Source organism: Oncorhynchus gorbuscha, linkage group LG19 (assembly GCF_021184085.1).
Source record: "Oncorhynchus gorbuscha isolate QuinsamMale2020 ecotype Even-year linkage group LG19, OgorEven_v1.0, whole genome shotgun sequence".
Taxonomy (NCBI): Eukaryota; Metazoa; Chordata; class Actinopteri; order Salmoniformes; family Salmonidae; genus Oncorhynchus; species Oncorhynchus gorbuscha.
This window is the reverse complement of record NC_060191.1, coordinates 73,803,518-73,823,374: the sequence shown is the minus strand read 5'-3', so window position 1 is coordinate 73,823,374 and position 19,857 is coordinate 73,803,518. Positions and strand designations below refer to the sequence as shown.

The 19,857-nt window shown below is 53.2% G+C and overlaps 1 protein-coding gene across 7 annotated transcripts in view; it reads right to left on the bottom strand.

Annotated features, from left to right (window-relative positions):
- LOC124005041 (protein-tyrosine sulfotransferase 1) overlaps positions 1 to 19,857 on the bottom strand; it is a 137,309-nt gene that overhangs the window by 95,476 nt on the left and 21,976 nt on the right. For all 7 annotated transcript variants that reach the window (XR_006833555.1, XR_006833554.1, XR_006833553.1 and 4 more), the window contains exon 2: positions 9,542 to 10,643. Coding sequence is in view for 4 of the 7 variants with exons in the window: in XM_046313901.1 (XP_046169857.1) it covers positions 9,542 to 10,446 (905 nt within the window). In the remaining 3 variants the exon portion in view is untranslated. The remainder of the gene's footprint in view (positions 1 to 9,541; positions 10,644 to 19,857) is intronic.

The window sequence follows — 19,857 nt, the reverse complement described above, 5'->3', positions numbered from 1 at the left end:
GGGGTTACCCGTCTAGTGTAGAGTGGTGGTGGTGGAGGGGGGGGTTACCCGTCTAGTGTAGAGTGGTGGTGGTGGAGGGGGGGGTTACCCGTCTAGTGTAGAGTGGTGGTGGTGGTGGGGGGGTTACCCGTCTAGTGTAGAGTGGTGGTGGAGGGGGGGGTTACCCGTCTAGTGTAGAGTGGTGGTGGAGGGGGGGGTTACCCGTCTAGTGTAGAGTGGTGGTGGTGGAGGGGGGGGTTACCCGTCTAGTGTAGAGTGGTGGTGGAGGGGGGTTACCCGTCTAGTGTAGAGTGGTGGTGGTGGGGGGGGTTACCCGTCTAGTGTAGAGTGGTGGGGAGGGGGGGGGGGGTTACCCGTCTAGTGTAGAGTGGTGGTGGAGGGGGGGGTTACCCGTCTAGTGTAGAGTGGTGGTGGAGGGGGGTTACCCGTCTAGTGTAGAGTGGTGGTGGGGGGGGGGTTACCCGTCTAGTGTAGAGTGGTGGTGGTGGTGGAGGGGGTTACCCGTCTAGTGTAGAGTGGTGGTGGTGGGGGGGGTTACCCGTCTAGTGTAGAGTGGTGGTGGTGGGGGGAGGGTTACCCGTCTAGTGTAGAGTGGTGGTGGTGGGGGGGGTTACCCGTCTAGTGTAGAGTGGTGGTGGTGGGGGGGGGAGTTACCCGTCTAGTGTAGAGTGGTGGTGGAGGGGGGTTACCCGTCTAGTGTAGAGTGGTGGTGGAGGGGGGGGGGGGTTACCCGTCTAGTGTAGAGTGGTGGTGGTGGGGGGGGGGTTACCCGTCTAGTGTAGAGTGGTGGTGGTGGGGGGGTTACCCGTCTAGTGTAGAGTGGTGGTGGTGGGGGGGTTACCCGTCTAGTGTAGAGTGGTGGTGGTGGAGGGGGGGGTTACCCGTCTAGTGTAGAGTGGTGGTGGTGGAGGGGGGGTTACCCCATCTAGTGTAGAGTGGTGGTGGTGGAGGGGGGTACCCGTCTAGTGTAGAGTGGTGGTGGTGGGGGGGGTTACCCGTCTAGTGTAGAGTGGTGGTGGTGGGGGGGGGGGGGGTTACCCGTCTAGTGTAGAGTGTTGGTGGAGGGGGTGTTACCCGTCTAGTGTAGAGTGGTGGTGGAGGGGGGGGTTACCCGTCTAGTGTAGAGTGTTGGTGGTGGGGGGGGGGTTACCTGTCTAGTGTAGAGTGGTGGAGGGGGGGGGGGGTTACCCGTCTAGTGTAGAGTGGTGGTGGTGGGGGGGGGGGTTACCCGTCTAGTGTAGAGTGGTGGTGGTGGGGGGAGGGGTTACCCGTCTAGTGTAGAGTGGTGGTGGTGGGGGGGGTTACCCGTCTAGTGTAGAGTGGTGGTGGTGGGGGGGGGGTTACCCGTCTAGTGTAGAGTGGTGGTGGTGGAGGGGGGTTACCCGTCTAGTGTAGAGTGGTGGTGGTGGGGGGGGTTACCCATCTAGTGTAGAGTGGTGGTGGTGGGGGGGGGGGGTTACCCGTCTAGTGTAGAGTGGTGGTGGTGGGGGGGGTTACCCGTCTAGTGTAGAGTGGTGGTGGTGGGGGGGGTTACCCGTCTAGTGTAGAGTGGTGGTGGTGGGGGGGTTACCCGTCTAGTGTAGAGTGGTGGTGGTGGGGGGGGGTTACCGTCTAGTGTAGAGTGGTGGTGGTGGGGGGGGGGAGTTACCCGTCTAGTGTAGAGTGGTGGTGGTGGGGGGGGGGGGGGAATTACCCGTCTAGTGTAGAGTGGTGGTGGTGGGGGGGGGGGGGGTTACCCGTCTAGTGTAGAGTGGTGGTGGGGGGGGGGGGGGGGGGGTTACCCGTCTAGTGTAGAGTGGTGGTGGTGGGGGGTTACCCGTCTAGTGTAGAGTGGTGGTGGTGGGGGGTTACCCGTCTAGTGTAGAGTGGTGGTGGAGGGGGTTACCCGTCTAGTGTAGAGTGGTGGTGGTGGGGGGGGGGGTTACCCGTCTAGTGTAGAGTGGTGGTGGTGGTGGAGGGGGTTACCCGTCTAGTGTAGAGTGGTGGTGGTGGGGGGGGGGGGGTTACCCGTCTAGTGTAGAGTGGTGGTGGTGGGGGGAGTTACCCGTCTAGTGTAGAGTGGTGGTGGTGGAGGGGGGTTACCCGTCTAGTGTAGAGTGGTGGTGGTGGAGGGGGGAGTTACCCGTCTAGTGTAGAGTGGTGGAGGGGGGGGTTACCCGTCTAGTGTAGAGTGGTGGTGGAGGGGGGTTACCCGTCTAGTGTAGAGTGGTGGTGGTGGGGGGGGGGGAGTTACCCGTCTAGTGTAGAGTGGTGGTGGTGGGGGGGGTTACCCGTCTAGTGTAGAGTGGTGGTGGTGGGGGGTTACCCGTCTAGTGTAGAGTGGTGGTGGAGGGGGGGGTTACCCGTCTAGTGTAGAGTGGTGGTGGTGGAGGGGGGGGTTACCCCATCTAGTGTAGAGTGGTGGTGGTGGAGGGGGTACCCGTCTAGTGTAGAGTGGTGGTGGAGGGGGGTTACCCGTCTAGTGTAGAGTGGTGGAGGGGGGGGGGGGTTACCCGTCTAGTGTAGAGTGGTGGTGGTGGGGGGGGGGGTTACCCGTCTAGTGTAGAGTGGTGGTGGAGGGGGGGGTTACCCGTCTAGTGTAGAGTGGTGGTGGAGGGGGGGGTTACCCGTCTAGTGTAGAGTGGTGCTGGTGGGGGGGGGGTTACCCGTCTAGTGTAGAGTGGTGGTGGTGGGGGGGGTTACCCGTCTAGTGTAGAGTGGTGGTGGAGGGGGGTTACCCGTCTAGTGTAGAGTGGTGGAGGGGGGGGGGGGGGGGGTACCCGTCTAGTGTAGAGTGGTGGTGGTGGGGGGTTACCCGTCTAGTGTAGAGTGGTGGTGGAGGGGGTTACCCGTCTAGTGTAGAGTGGTGGTGGTGGGGGGGGGGTTACCCGTCTAGTGTAGAGTGGTGGTGGTGGGGGGTTACCCGTCTAGTGTAGAGTGGTGGTGGTGGGGGGGGGGGGGGGTTACCGTCTAGTGTAGAGTGGTGGTGGAGGGGGGGGGGTTACCCGTCTAGTGTAGAGTGGTGGTGGAGGGGGGGGGGGGTTACCCGTCTAGTGTAGAGTGGTGGTGGTGGGGGGGGGGGGTTACCTGTCTAGTGTAGAGTGGTGGTGGAGGGGGGTTACCCGTCTAGTGTAGAGTGGTGGTGGTGGGGGGGGGGGGTTACCCGTCTAGTGTAGAGTGGTGGTGGTGGGGGGGGGGTACCCGTCTAGTGTAGAGTGGTGGTGGTGGGGGGGGTTACCCGTCTAGTGTAGAGTGGTGGTGGTGGGGGGGTTACCCGTCTAGTGTAGAGTGGTGGTGGAGGGGGGGGGTTACCCGTCTAGTGTAGAGTGGTGGTGGAGGGGGGTTACCCGTCTAGTGTAGAGTGGTGGTGGTGGAGGGGGGGGTTACCCGTCTAGTGTAGAGTGGTGGTGGTGGGGGGGGTTACCCGTCTAGTGTAGAGTGGTGGTGGTGGGGGGGGGGGGGGTTACCCGTCTAGTGTAGAGTGGTGGTGGAGGGGGGGGTTACCCGTCTAGTGTAGAGTGGTGGTGGGGGGGGGGGGTTACCCGTCTAGTGTAGAGTGGTGGTGGAGGGGGGGTTACCTGTCTAGTGTAGAGTGGTGGTGGTGGGGGGGGGGTTACCCGTCTAGTGTAGAGTGGTGGTGGTGGGGGGGGGGGGTTACCCGTCTAGTGTAGAGTGGTGGTGGTGGGGGGGGGGTTACCCGTCTAGTGTAGAGTGGTGGTGGTGGGGGGGGGGGTTACCCGTCTAGTGTAGAGTGGTGGTGGTGGGGGGGGGGTTACCCGTCTAGTGTAGAGTGGTGGTGGTGGGGGGGGTTACCCGTCTAGTGTAGAGTGGTGGTGGAGGGGGGTTACCCGTCTAGTGTAGAGTGGTGGTGGTGGAGGGGGGTTACCCGTCTAGTGTAGAGTGGTGGTGGTGGAGGGGGGTTACCCGTCTAGTGTAGAGTGGTGGTGGTGGAGGGGGGTTACCCGTCTAGTGTAGAGTGGTGGTGGTGGGGGGGTTACCCGTCTAGTGTAGAGTGGTGGAGGGGGGGGGTTACCCGTCTAGTGTAGAGTGGTGGTGGTGGGGGGGGGGGGGGTTACCCGTCTAGTGTAGAGTGGTGGTGGTGGGGGGGGGGGGGTTACCCGTCTAGTGTAGAGTGGTGGTGGGGGGGGGTTACCCGTCTAGTGTAGAGTGGTGGTGGTGGGGGGGGGTTACCCGTCTAGTGTAGAGTGGTGGTGGTGGGGGGGTTACCCGTCTAGTGTAGAGTGGTGGTGGTGGGGGGGGGTTACCCGTCTAGTGTAGAGTGGTGGTGGTGGGGGGGGGGTTACCCGTCTAGTGTAGAGTGGTGGTGGTGGGGGGGGTTACCCGTCTAGTGTAGAGTGGTGGTGGTGGGGGGGGGGGGTTACCCGTCTAGTGTAGAGTGGTGGTGGTGGGGGGGGGGTTACCCGTCTAGTGTAGAGTGGTGGTGGTGGGGGGGGTTACCCGTCTAGTGTAGAGTGGTGGTGGTGGGGGGTTACCCGTCTAGTGTAGAGTGGTGGTGGTGGGGGGGGGTTACCCGTCTAGTGTAGAGTGGTGGTGGTGGGGGGGGGGGGTTACCCGTCTAGTGTAGAGTGGTGGTGGTGGGGGGGGTTACCCGTCTAGTGTAGAGTGGTGGTGGTGGGGGGGGGGGGGGGGTTACCCGTCTAGTGTAGAGTGGTGGTGGTGGGGGGGGTTACCCGTCTAGTGTAGAGTGGTGGTGGAGGGGGGGGGGTTACCCGTCTAGTGTAGAGTGGTGGTGGTGGGGGGGGTTACCCGTCTAGTGTAGAGTGGTGGTGGTGGTGGAGGGGGGTTACCCGTCTAGTGTAGAGTGGTGGTGGTGGAGGGGGGGGTTACCCGTCTAGTGTAGAGTGGTGGTGGTGGGGGGGGGGGAGTTACCCGTCTAGTGTAGAGTGGTGGTGGAGGAGGGGGAGTTACCCGTCTAGTGTAGAGTGGTGGTGGAGGGGGGGGTTACCCGTCTAGTGTAGAGTGGTGGTGGAGGGGGGTTACCCGTCTAGTGTAGAGTGGTGGTGGAGGGGGGGTTACCCGTCTAGTGTAGAGTGGTGGTGGTGGAGGGGGGTTACCCGTCTAGTGTAGAGTGGTGGAGGGGGGTGGTGGAGGGGGTGGTGGGGGGGTTACCCGTCTAGTGTAGAGTGGTGGAGGGGGGGGGGTTACCCGTCTAGTGTAGAGTGGTGGAGGTGGAGGGGGGTTACCCATCTAGTGTAGAGTGGTGGTGGTGGAGGGGGGGGGGGGAGGGGGTTACCCGTCTAGTGTAGAGTGGTGGTGGAGGGGGGGGTTACCCGTCTAGTGTAGAGTGGTGGTGGAGGGGGGTTACCCGTCTAGTGTAGAGTGGTGGTGGTGGAGGGGGGGGGGTTACCCGTCTAGTGTAGAGTGGTGGTGGTGGGGGGGGTACCGTCTAGTGTAGAGTGGTGGTGGAGGGGGGGGGGTTACCCGTCTAGTGTAGAGTGGTGGTGGTGGGGGGGGTTACCCGTCTAGTGTAGAGTGGTGGTGGTGGGGGGGGGTTACCCGTCTAGTGTAGAGTGGTGGTGGTGGGGGGGGGGTTACCCGTCTAGTGTAGAGTGGTGGTGGAGGGGGGGGTTACCCGTCTAGTGTAGAGTGGTGGTGGTGGGGGGTTACCCGTCTAGTGTAGAGTGGTGGTGGTGGGGGGGGTTACCCGTCTAGTGTAGAGTGGTGGTGGAGGGGGGTTACCCGTCTAGTGTAGAGTGGTGGTGGTGGTGGGGGGTTACCCGTCTAGTGTAGAGTGGTGGTGGTGGGGGGGGGGTTACCCGTCTAGTGTAGAGTGGTGGTGGAGGGGGGGGTTACCCGTCTAGTGTAGAGTGGTGGTGGTGGAGGGGGGGGGTTACCCCATCTAGTGTAGAGTGGTGGTGGTGGAGGGGGGTTACCCGTCTAGTGTAGAGTGGTGGTGGAGGGGGGGGGGTACCCGTCTAGTGTAGAGTGGTGGTGGAGGGGGGGTTACCCGTCTAGTGTAGAGTGGTGGTGGAGGGGGGTTACCCGTCTAGTGTAGAGTGGTGGAGGAGGGGGGTTACCCGTCTAGTGTAGAGTGGTGGTGGTGGAGGGGGGGTTACCCGTCTAGTGTAGAGTGGTGGTGGTGGAGGGGGGGGTTACCCGTCTAGTGTAGAGTGGTGGTGGTGGAGGGGGGTTACCCGTCTAGTGTAGAGTGGTGGTGGAGGGGGGGGGTTACCCGTCTAGTGTAGAGTGGTGGTGGTGGAGGGGGGGGTTACCCGTCTAGTGTAGAGTGGTGGTGGAGGGGGGTTACCCGTCTAGTGTAGAGTGGTGGTGGTGGGGGGGGGGTTACCCGTCTAGTGTAGAGTGGTGGTGGTGGAGGGGGGTTACCCGTCTAGTGTAGAGTGGTGGTGGTGGAGGGGGGGGTTACCCCATCTAGTGTAGAGTGGTGGTGGAGGGGGGGGTTACCCGTCTAGTGTAGAGTGGTGGTGGTGGAGGGGGGGGTTACCCGTCTAGTGTAGAGTGGTGGTGGTGGAGGGGGGGGGGTTACCCGTCTAGTGTAGAGTGGTGGTGGAGGGGGGTTACCCGTCTAGTGTAGAGTGGTGGTGGAGGGGGGTTACCCGTCTAGTGTAGAGTGGTGGTGGTGGAGGGGGGTTACCCGTCTAGTGTAGAGTGGTGGTGGTGGAGGGGGGTTACCCGTCTAGTGTAGAGTGGTGGTGGTGGAGGGGGGTTACCCGTCTAGTGTAGAGTGGTGGAGGGGGGGGGGTTACCCGTCTAGTGTAGAGTGGTGGTGGAGGGGGGGGGGGGTTACCCGTCTAGTGTAGAGTGGTGGTGGTGGGGGGGTTACCCGTCTAGTGTAGAGTGGTGGTGGTGGAGGGGGGGGTTACCCGTCTAGTGTAGAGTGGTGGTGGTGGGGGGGGGGGGGGTTACCCGTCTAGTGTAGAGTGGTGGTGGTGGGGGGTTACCCGTCTAGTGTAGAGTGGTGGTGGAGGGGGGGGTTACCCGTCTAGTGTAGAGTGGTGGTGGTGGGGGGGGGGGTTACCCGTCTAGTGTAGAGTGGTGGTGGTGGAGGGGGGGGTTACCCGTCTAGTGTAGAGTGGTGGTGGTGGGGGGGGGGTTACCCGTCTAGTGTAGAGTGGTGGTGGTGGAGGGGGGTTACCCGTCTAGTGTAGAGTGGTGGTGGTGGGGGGGTTACCCGTCTAGTGTAGAGTGGTGGAGGGGGGGGGTTACCCGTCTAGTGTAGAGTGGTGGTGGTGGGGGGGGTTACCCGTCTAGTGTAGAGTGGTGGTGGTGGGGGGGGGGGGGGGGGGGGTTACCCGTCTAGTGTAGAGTGGTGGTGGTGGAGGGGGGTTACCCGTCTAGTGTAGAGTGGTGGTGGTGGGGGGGGGGGGGGGGGGTACCCGTCTAGTGTAGAGTGGTGGTGGGGGGGGGGGTTACCCGTCTAGTGTAGAGTGGTGGTGGAGGGGGGTTACCCGTCTAGTGTAGAGTGGTGGTGGAGGGGGGGGGGGTTACTTGTCTAGTGTAGAGTGGTGGTGGAGGGGGGGGGTTACCTGCCCTGCTAGAGCTTCCCCGGTCAACTGTGAGTGCTGTTATTGTGAAGTGGAAACTTCTAGAAGCAACAATGTCTCAGCCGTGAAGTGGTAGGCCACACAAGCTCACAGAACGGGACCGCCAAGTGCTGAAGCGCATAGGATGTCAACACAGTCTGTCCTCGGTTGCAACACTCACTACCGAGTTCCAAACTACCTCTGGAAGCAACGTCAGTACAAGAACTGTTCGTCGGGAGCTTCATGAAATGGGTTTCCATGGCCGAGCATGAATCACACAAGCCTAAGATCACCATGTTCAATGCCAAGTGTCGGCTGGAGTGGTGTAAAGCTCAGAAGAACGTTACCTGCCCCAATGCATAGTACCAACTGTAAAGTTTGGTGGGGGAGGAATAATGGTCTGGAGTTGCTTTCATGGTTCGGGCAAGGCCTCTTAATTACAGTGAAGGGAAATCTTAAGGCTACAGCATACAAGGACATTCTAGACGAATCTGTGCTTCCAACTTTGTGGCAACAGTTTTGGTTTGTAGAAGGCCCTTTCCTGTTTCAGCATGACAATGCCCCCACGCACAAAGCGAGGTTCACACAAAAACACCTTTGGGATGAATTGGAACAGCGAGAGACGTGGACCAGTCCTGACTTGTCTCACTGCACCAGGAAGGGAATGTGTTAACCAGAGCCTGATCAGTTCACCACTGGTGATGAATGGTGCTTGCTCACCATAACGCTGTGCTAGGGGTGTGTGCTTGCTCACCATAACGCTGTGCTAGGAGTGTGTGCTTGCTCACCATACTGCTGTGCTAGGAGTGTGTGCTTGCTCACCATTGTGCTCTGTGCTAGGAGTGTGTGTCAAATGGCTCCCTGTCATATGGGATGCAGCCTACAATTCAACCACGGCATTGAGCCATTTTCCTAGATAAGCAACATAGTGAATGAGGAGACAGTATCTTGTAAACAGGAAACAACCCCAGGGATAACTGCTTGTTATTTGGCGCCATAACTAATACATTCCTGTTGACTCTTATCAGCAGCTTGTTGTGAAAGCAGAACAGAACAGACAGCTTTCAGAAGCAGAAGCTAACAACAGAGGCCTGTGTTCTAGAAGCAGAAGCTAACAACAGAGGCCTGTGTTCTAGAAGCAGAAGCTAACAACAGAGGCCTGTGTTCTAGAAGCAGAAGCTAACAACAGAGGCCTGTGTTCCAGAAGCAGAAGCTAACAAGAGGCCTGTGTTCTAGAACCAGAAGCTAACAAGAGGCCTGTGTTCTAGAACCAGAAGCTAACAAGAGGTCTGTGTTCTAGAACCAGAAGCTAACGACAGAGGCCTGTGTTCTAGAAGCAGAAGCTAACGACAGAGGCCTGTGTTCTAGAAGCAGAAGCTAACAACAGAGGCCTGTGTTCTAGAAGCAGAAGCTAACGACAGAGGCCTGTGTTCTAAAACCAGAAGCTAAGAACAGAGGCCTGTGTTCCAGAACCAGAAGCTAAGAACAGAGGCCTGTGTTCTAAAACCAGAAGCTAACGACAGAGGCCTGTGTTCTAAAACCAGAAGCTAAGAACAGAGGCCTGTGTTCCAGAACCAGAAGCTAAGAACAGAGGCCTGTGTTCTAGAACCAGAACCTAAATGGCTTGCTGAGCTTCACTGGGAATGAGGGGTGGGAGAGCCACTGTGACCCAGATAGCTCAGTGAGTTGATGCATGGAGGTTCTGCCTGGCTGCGTCCTCATTTTCAGCCCTTTGTCCTAGTTTTGTAAAAAAAAACTCGAAGACTCTGGCTGCCCAAACTTCCTCTCTCCACTAAATGACGGGAAGCATTACAGAGTGTGTGTGGCTTTTTGTTACTTCAAGTTGTCTGGTTTTTGTTATCGACCGTCACAAAGCCTTGTTTCACCCTTAATTGACTACAAGGTCACTGACCCCTGATTTACAAGCTAATTGAGTTTCAAGTTTACTCCCTTTAGACACTTACAGAAATGAACAGGGAGGGAGACAGGCATACCTGAAGTTCAGCAACATGCAGGCTCATGGTACATAAAACACACACACTCCCAACACCACTACTTACTTGGAGAGGGAAACACCACCTGCTTTCCCTATGAGTTCCTCATGGTGAAGCACCGCCTCGTTCCAGGGAATGTCCAGGAATTTGAGCAGCGTCCTCATCCACTTCTCTGGATGGAGCACCAGCTGTTCATAATGCACCGGCAGGCACTTGTCTGAGGCATCCAGGCACTGAGTGTACATGGTCTCTATGGCCCTGTTCCACTTGGTCAGGCAGTCTCTGTAGCTGCCCAGGTCAAAGCCAGCGATCGTCACCTTACGCGAGATCATCGAATGGACCGAGGCGCGTCCGTCCCGGATCATTAGCACGAACTTGGCGTGCGGGAAAATCTTAGCCAGATAGGAGAGGGACTTCAGAGCGAAGGGGTCCTTGTTACAGAGGAAGTTGGCGGGTTCGCCGTGCTTCACGATGACCTCTAGGAGGAAGGCCTGCATGGCGGCGTCCAGGACCTCGTCCGTCACCCCAGCCTCGTCCAGACGCATCTTCTCCCTCCCCGACCGCGACCACATCTGTTTCATGGCCAGGATACGTGGAATAACCCTGGTCTCCTCTCCACAACGAACCTCTGGGTGAGCGTCCAGCATGGCTCTCATCAACGTGGTCCCACTCCTGGGAACCCCTCCAATGAACACTAGGGGCATGTCCTTGTTGTAGACGAATGGAGCGGAGAGGTTATGGGCCCCGGGACCAGAGCCCCGCAGGATGGAGGAGCCCAACGAGCCGCCCAGGAGGACCCCTCCCGGCCCCTGAAGGCCCCCCAGAACCCCTTGGTCCCCAAGCTGGCTGCTGCGCTCCTCGATGCGGTGGTGACACTCCATGGCGTGACGACCCAAGTAGAAGACTGTGACTGAGCTGATGACCAGACAGGCCACCAGCAGGTTCTGCTTCAGCTTCCCCATCATCACCATCTCAGGACCACGGAGGGGTGAGGATGGAGGTGTATCAGAGGAGGTAATGTTGGAGTAGAGGATGAGGAGGGGAGAAGGGAAGGGGATAGGGGGGGGAGAAGCAGAGGGTCCCTCACTTCAAGGTTGGCAGTGGGGGGCAGAGTGTGGCGGGTGTTCCTCAGTGGTCAGCGCTCGGCGAGTGCCCAGCTCCATCAGGCCTGGGGAAGGACAGAACAGAACAAAATGTATTATTCTAGAATAGAATCCAGTGAGTGAATAGAGTTAGCCCTCGGAACAGTAGAACATGGCAACTTTAAAAACAGATCTTGCTCCAAATCGAGGAATCCTAAATAATTTGTACACTGCTGGAAGAAATGATGCTATTCGGGCTAGAACCAAAAAGGGTTCAATGGATCAGTTCATATATGGTCCAAAAAAAAGAAAGGCTGTTCAGAACTGAAAAACATCCTTAGAGTCAGCATTATACTGTACTGACCCATCTCCACAGAGCACAGTCAAAACTATTCACCAGAGCTGTACACCTTATTTTGTATCATCATATTAGTTCAATATATAAAGAGTTTTGGGGAAAAAAAGAAGACCCATTGTATCCAATGTAGGAATTACCCTCAACATAAATGAGAAATCCCTTCAGAGGCTACAGAAGAGAATCTCCACTTTTGAACTTTTGAAAACCCGGTAAAGATCACATTTCCTTTGTCTAACAAGGATATGCATCTCATGCCAAAACCACTATTCTGTAATAAAAACAAGGCTCACAGTACAACTACGGTGTAAAGAAAACAAGGCTAAGGCCGACACTGTGAAATTGTCCAAAAAAAACAAACAACAAAAACAGTTTCAGACACAATCAAGGCCCTCAGTCGACAACCTCAGAGGAATGTATTTATTTAACTAGGCAAGTCAGTTGAGAACAAGTTCTTATTTACAACGACGGCCCTAACCCAGGCCAAACCCTCCCGTAACCCAGGCAACACTGGGCCAATGTCCCTATGTATTCACGATCACGGCTGGTTGTGATACAGCCCGGGATCGAACCAGGGTCTATAGTGACACAATTTTTCAAAAAATTGTACCCTTATTTTACCAGGTAACTGAGAACACATTCAGATTTACAGCAACGACCTGGTGAATGTCACTGAGATGCTTTAGACCGCAGCGCCACTCAGGAATGAGGATGAGGATCTCAGGGATGAGGATCTCAGGAATGAGGATCTCAGGGATGAGGATCTCAGGAATGAGGATCTCAGGAATGAGGATCTCAGGAATGAGGATCTCAGGAATGAGGATCTCAGGGATGAGGATCTCAGGGATGAGGATCTCAGGATCTCAGGGATGAGGATCTCAGGAATGAGGATCTCAGGAATGAGGATCTCAGGAATGAGGATCTCAGGATCTCAGGAATGAGGATCTCAGGAATGAATCTCAGATCTCAGGATGAGGATCTCAGGAATGAGGATCTCAGGAATGAGGATCTCAGGAATGAGGATCTCAGGAATGAGGATGAGGATCTCAGGAATGAGGATCTCAGGGATGAGGATCTCAGGATCTCAGGGATGAGGATCTCAGGAATGAGGATCTCAGGATCTCAGGAATGAGGATCTCAGGAATGAGGATCTCAGGAATGAGGATCTCAGGAATGAGGATCTCAGGAATGAGGATGAGGATCTCAGGAATGAGGATCTCAGGGATGAGGATCTCAGGAATGAGGATCTCAGGGATGAGGATCTCAGGAATGAGGATCTCAGGAATGAGGATCTCAGGAATGAGGATCTCAGGAATGAGGATCTCAGGAATGAGGATCTCAGGAATGAGGATCTCAGGAATGAGGATCTCAGGAATGAGGATGAGGATCTCAGGAATGAGGATCTCAGGAATGAGGATCTCAGGAATGAGGATCTCAGGAATGAGGAATGCCACATCAAGTGAAAACAAAAGAGCGAGACAAGAGACAGCCCAAAAAAAAAAAAAAAAAGGTAGTAGCTCCAGTATTCAGCACTCGGTTTAAAAAGGCATAAGCATATAGGAGTTCCCCGGTGACACATAAAACAACAAGACCCTAAGATTATATTATATACTTCAGAGGGAAAACTATTACCCCCCCACTATTTTGTTCTATTTTTCAATTATTGTCGTCTTCAGTTTGTTTCTTGGGCTGAGAGAGACGATCCCAGCCAGGAACAAGACGTCTAACCTTTTGGTCTCTAATTTGGCCCCGGAGCAGTTAAACTGTTTTACAGAGTGGGCGGTGTGACACAACAACGGCACGCAGAGCTTCCACCACATCACACTGGGTAATTGCCATGGAAAAACGACCCATGAGTACCAGCATGTGAAGTTTATAGGAGCACATAAAATTGTGTCAAATGAAAGCTAAGAGAAAAATAAAATGTATCTTTGGGAGCAATTTCCAAAATGCCTGAAGGTACAACATTCATCTGTACAAACAATAGTACGTAAGTATAAAAACCATGGGACCACGCAGCCGTCATACCGCTCAGGAAGGAGACGCTTTCTGCCTCCTAGAGATGAATGCACTTTGATGAGAAAATTGCAAATCAATCCCAGAAACAACAGCAAAGGACCTTGTGAAGATGCTGGAGGAAACAGGTACAAAAGTATCTATATCCACAGTAAAACGAGTCCTCAGCAAGGAAGAAGCCACTGCTCCAAAACCCCCATAAAAAAAAGCCAGACTACGGTTTGCAAATGCACATGGGGACAAAGATTGTACTTTTTGGAGAAACGTCCTCTGGTCTGATGAAACAAAAATAGAATGGTTTGGCCATAATGACCATCATTATGTTTGGTGGAAAAAGGCGGAGGCTTGCAAGCCGGAGAACACCATCCCAACCGTGAAGCACGGGGGTGGCAGCATCATGTTGTGGGGGTGCTTTGGTGCAGGAGGGACTGGTGCACTTCACAAAATAGATGGCATCATGAGGAAAGAACATTTTGTGGATATATTGAATCGACATCAGTCAGAAAGTTCAAGCTTGGTCGCAAATGAGTCTTCCAAATGGACAATGCCCTCAAGCATACTTCCAAAGTTGTGGCAGAATGGCTTAAGGACAACAGAGTTAATGTATTGGAGTGGCCATCACAAAGCCCTGACCTCAATCCCATAGAACATTTGTGGGTAGAACTGTAAAAGCGTGTGCGAGCAAGGAGGCCTACAAACCTGACTCAGTTACACCAGCTCTGTCAGGAGGAATGGGCCAAAATTCACCCAACTTATTGTGGGAGGCTTGTGGAAGGCTACCTTAAATGTTTGACCCAATTTAAGCCATTTAAAGGCAATGCTACCAAATACTAATTGAGTGTATGTAAATATCTGACCCACTGGGAATGTGATGAAAGAAATAAAGCTGAAATAAATCACTCTATTATTCTGACATGTCACATTCTTAAAATAAAGTGGTGATCCTAACTGACCTAAAACAAGGATTTTTTACTGGGAATAAATGTCAGGATTTGTGGAAAAACTGAGTTTAAATGCATTTGGCTAAGGTGTATGTAAACTTCCGACTTCAACTCTACATCCTTACTAGACTCCAGGGGCTCCCAATAATAACCTGCACTCTTACTTCCAAAATTAATTATTGTTCAATTAAATTTAATTTCACATATTTAAATGGTTTCGTATTTAATTGAATCTTTTGGTTCAATCTTAATGTCTAATGAGCATCATCAACAAGGGGAACATATTAGGTTTACGCTAATAAGCTGTATCAAGAACATATCAATTTAAGACGTGTTCATAAACGATAGATTTGTTCATAATAATAATAATAATATATATAATATATGCCATTTAGCAGACGCTTTTATCCAAAGCGACTTACAGTCATGTGTGCATACATTCTATGTATGGGTGGTCCCGGGGATCGAACCCACTACCCTGGCGTTACAAGCGCCATGCTCTACCAACTGAGCTACAGAAGGACCATACATAAGAAGGGTCTGAGATCAAAGTCAATATCCAGACCAGACCAGGGGTCAATGTTTTTAGAGAGGAAATCCAGTAAGCCTCCCTATGTAGTAGTAGTAGGATCTGGATGTTTCCTTCTCTCCTTGGTAGAGCAACATGCTCAATGCCTGTGTATTTGAGGGAGGAGACGGGATGATTAGCTTCAACAAAGTGAGCTGCTACTGAATAGTCAGTGCTGTTACACCTGATTGAGCTGCGGTGTTCAGCTCTGTGTTGTTTTAATTGTCTTTTCGTGTTGTCCTACGTAGACATTTCCACATGAACAGGTGATGAGATAGATTACTCCCTTGGTCTTGCATGAGATGATGCCCCTAACAGGGATTTTTCCACCTGTATGTGGGTGTCTGAAGAAAGATGTATTTAATAGTGCTATTTGCAATGTGCGCATGAGCCACATTTGTAGTTTCCATTTGGAATGGGTGTCAAGTGTCTGAGTGGGCTCAGGGGGCAGGTCAGATCTCACCAAACGATCTCCAAGAGTGTCTGAGTGGGCAGGTCAGATCTCATCAAACTATCTCCGATATTGCGACCACGCTTGTAGACCACCAGTGGGAGTTCCTTGAAAAGGTGTGCAGTATTTTTTTGGGTCTGATTGCAGAATATGCCAGTGCTTTTTCAGAATTGCTTTCATTTTCTCCGAACCCTTGGTGGTGTATTTATTAGTGCAAAAGACAGTTGCGTTGTTTTTTCTTCTTTAGTTGAGTTTTTAGTTTTTCCTCTCTTGGTTTCTGAGATATTTTCATCATTGCAGCACTAAGACCTTAGTCCTTGTAGCCTCTCATTGTGAATTGCTCTGTCATTTTTTTTTTTGGGCCACAGATGATTTTAACCCTGCATAACTGGCTATATGGTAGACCATTCCTGAGGGGAAGGGGACGCATACTATCCTTCATGTAAAGGTACTGCGGACCTTGTGTATAAGTCTGTGTGTACTGCATCAATCTCTTTGATGATCCATCAGTCCAGGTAATGTATTTTTCTCTCATCAGCTTCACCCCGGACGAACACGCCTTCACCTCCCTCTGGATCGGCCTGTGGTCGGTCCTCTGCTTCGTCTCGACCTTAACTACGGTGGTCACGTTCCTGATTGACCGCGACCGCTTCTCCTACCCCGAGCTGCCTATCGTCTACCTGGCTGCCTGCTACCTCTTCATCTCCCTGGGATACATGGTGAATTTGAGATATTCAGAATTCTCGTTTTAGTTTGAGTTTTTAGTTCCTGCTGACTTCCTTCCCAGAGCAAAGACATCATCTATGTATCTCTTCCACAGGAGGATTTTTTTAAAGTAAGGGGTGTGTCTCTGTTTTGTAAAGGAGTGCTTCCTCAAAATTGTCCCACATACTGGTTTGCATAGTAGGGGGGGGGGGGGACCATGGCTACACCCCGAAAGAAACAGGAGAAAGTCGGACTCAAAGACTAAAGGAGTTATGGGATAATACCAGTTCAGTGAGTTGTAAGATGCGATCATTGGATGGAACAAGGGTAGAGTCTCTCTGCTGTGTCTCACTGGTCCTTCTGTAGCTCAGTTGGTAGAGCATGGCGCTTGTAACGCCAGGGTAGTGGGTTTGATCCCCGGGACCACCCATACGTAGAATGTATGCACACATGACTGTAAGTCGCTTTGGATAAAAGCCTCTGCTAAATGGCATATATTATTATATTATTATGCTGTAGTAAGTCCTGCAGCGCCTACAAGCCTCCAGTGTGTGGGATGTTAGTGTACAAGCTCTCCACATCAAAAGTGGTCAGCAGGGAGCCCTCTGGTATCATTCCTAAGCCCTCTATCAATGAGATCATGTGATTAGTGTCTTTGACGTAAGATGGGAGATTCTCAACCATCGGTTCAATGTGGCAATCCACAAATGTTAGATGTCACAGAGTCGATTGCTGCTACAATGGGTCTGCCTGGGGGGAGGAGGAGACAATGGGTCTACCTGGGAGGGAGGGAGGGAGGGAGGAGACAATGGGTCTACCTGGGAGGAGGAGGAGACAATGGGTCTACCTGGGAGGAGGAGGAGACAATGGGTCTACCTGGGGGGAGGAGGAGACAATGGGTCTACCTGGGAGGAGGAGACAATGGGTCTACCTGGGAGGAGGAGACAATGGGTCTACCTGGGAGGAGGAGACAATGGGTCTACCTGGGAGGAGGAGAGGAGACAATGGGTCTACCTGGGAGGAGACAATGGGTCTACCTGGGAGGGAGGAGGAGACAATGGGTCTACCTGGGAGGGAGGAGGAGACAATGGGTCTGCCTGGGAGGGAGGAGGAGACAATGGGTCTGCCTGGGAGGAGGAGACAATGGGTCTACCTGGGAGGAGGAGACAATGGGTCTGCCTGGGAGGAGGAGACAATGGGTCTGCCTGGGAGGAGGAGACAATGGGTCTGCCTGGGAGGAGGAGACAATGGGTCTACCTGGGAGGAGGAGACAATGGGTCTACCTGGGGGAGGAGGAGACAATGGGTCTACCTGGGAGGAGGAGGAGGAGACAATGGGTCTACCTGGGAGGAGGAGGAGGAGACAATGGGTCTACCTGGGAGGAGGAGGAGGACAATGGGTCTACCTGGGAGGAGGAGGAGACAATGGGTCTACCTGGGAGGAGGAGGAGACAATGGGTCTACCTGGGAGGAGGAGGAGACAATGGTCTACCTGGGAGGAGGAGGAGACAATGGGTCTACCTGGGAGGAGGAGGAGACAATGGGTCTACCTGGGAGGAGGAGGAGACAATGGGTCTACCTGGGAGGAGGAGGAGACAATGGGTCTACCTGGGAGGAGGAGGAGACAATGGGTCTGCCTGGGAGGAGGAGGAGACAATGGGTCTACCTGGGAGGAGGAGACAATGGGTCTACCTGGGAGGAGGAGGAGACAATGGGTCTACCTGGGAGGAGGAGGAGACAATGAGTCTACCTGGGAGGAGGAGGAGACAATGGGTCTACCTGGGAGGAGGAGGAGACAATGGGTCTACCTGGGAGGAGGAGACAATGGGTCTACCTGGGAGGAGGAGACAATGGGTCTACCTGGGAGGAGGAGACAATGGGTCTACCTGGGAGGAGGAGGAGACAATGGGTCTACCTGGGAGGAGGAGGAGACAATGGGTCTACCTGGGAGGAGGAGGAGACAATGGGTCTACCTGGGAGGAGGAGGAGACAATGGGTCTACCTGGGAGGAGGAGGAGACAATGGGTCTACCTGGGAGGAGGAGGAGACAATGGGTCTACCTGGGAGGAGGAGGAGACAATGGGTCTACCTGGGAGGAGGAGGAGACAATGGGTCTACCTGGGAGGAGGAGGACAATGGGTCTACCTGGGAGGGAGGAGGAGACAATGGGTCTACCTGGGAGGAGGAGGAGGAGGAGACAATGGGTCTACCTGGGGGAGGAGGAGACAATGGGTCTACCTGGGAGGAGGAGGAGACAATGGGTCTACCTGGGAGGAGGAGGAGACAATGGGTCTACCTGGGAGGAGGAGGAGACAATGGGTCTACCTGGGAGGAGGAGGAGACAATGGGTCTACCTGGGAGGAGGAGGAGACAATGGGTCTACCTGGGAGGAGGAGACAATGGGTCTCCCTGGGAGGAGGAGGAGACAACGGGTCTACCTGGGAGGAGGAGGAGGAGGATACAATGGGTCTACCTGGGAGGGAGGAGACACTTGTTTGTGTACTTTAGTGACTGTATAGAAAGTTATTGTTTAGTGATTTGTCCTGATTCCAAACATCATTCCACTGTGGATGAGATATTATTATATATATTATGCTGGAATTCTAGAGTCACAATTCAGTTCAATGATTGAAGTCACCTTTAGATAGTTGTCGGCAACATTCATTGACAGTCACATTTGTTTTGTATACAAATTCCTCCTCCCCTGTCACATTTTTTAAAATAATAATCGAAGGATCTGACTTTAAGTCCTTAAGAGCCATTCTCTCGTCTCTACTCAGGTTGTCTTTCAGTAGGTCACCTACATCATTTTCAACAATTCTACAGAAAGTTTCTATGGACGCGTTGCGTTTGGGGGAGGAAGTACAAATGAACTTCTTTTTTTGCTCCTAAAATGTGGTCCTCTCAACAGTTCTCAGGTACCTCAGCTGTGTTAATGTCTCCAGCTCCTCCTTGACTCATGGTAGGACAGGTACGTCCATTGACTCACGGTAGGACAGGTACGTCCATTGACTCACGGTAGGACAGGTACGTCCATTGACTCACGGTAGGACAGGTACGTCCATTGACTCACGGTAGGACAGGTACGTCCATTGACTCACGGTAGGACAGGTACGTCCATTGACTCACGGTAGGACAGGTACGTCCATTGACTCGCGGTAGGACAGGTACGTCCATTGATTGGTGTGGTAGACCTGTGTATACATCTCACTGAGGATGACCAGTTGCTGGAGTCATGTGAAGATGAACTCTTATCGAAGAACTCAGATTACAGGGGGGAAAAAAACTTGAATAGATCAATCTGGACGTCAAAGTCATTCGTGTACGCAACGGGTACGCTTATTTACTTACTGGAGGTGAGCAGGGTCCGTCTTGATACATTGAAGACATTAAGTTCCTGTTGGATTGTGGGTCCTGGGTCTCAATTGGTCGGTGTCGCGGGGTGGATTTCTCCTCACCACTCTTTCTTTTGTCCCCGCCCTCCGTTGTAGAAAAAAAAACGCTCACCATTGGTAGAGGAGCCAGAGTTAGCGCCGTCTGTGGATAGTTGGTCTGACAGAGAAACTCTCTGCGTCCGTCATCGGTTTGTCTCATCCGGGTTTTGTGGTTTCTTGTGCTCAGAACCTCGCCAGACAAGGGTAACCTGTAAATATATTTGGATACTAGGGCAGTACCGTAGGTAGCTAGCTAACGTTTGCAAGCTAGCCACTAGTTAGCGAACACTGAAAGTTGTGGATAGAAGCTGCAGTACGAAAAACTGATAATCATATCAAAGAGCTAGAAATTAATTCGTACAAGTGTTGCAGAAAACCTACCTGACGTTTTCAAACATTGATCATCCAACTCAGAAAGTACCAACAACTTTCAAATATCACCGTTATTAAAATCAGTTGTTGTTCTCTTCTGTATCACGTTTATACTTCTTGATTTTCCTCTCCTTCAGGTCGGTCGTAATCTTAGTCTGAAGGTCAGCGTAACTTAATGAGATCATCCAGTTTGACAGGCTCATTAAACTCCTCTCGTACAGCTTGCTGTCAATTTTCAACTGAAGTTGCGATCTCGATAATATCCATTTTCAACTGAGGTTGCGATCTCGATAATATCCATTTTCAACTGAGGTTGCGATCTCGATAATATCAATTTTCAACTGAGGTTGCGATCTCGATAATATCCATTTTTAAGTTGTTCGATGATCAGAATCATCAGGTCCAATGAACATTTAATTAAGAATAACACACCATCGTTCACAAAACTCTTCAGTGCAA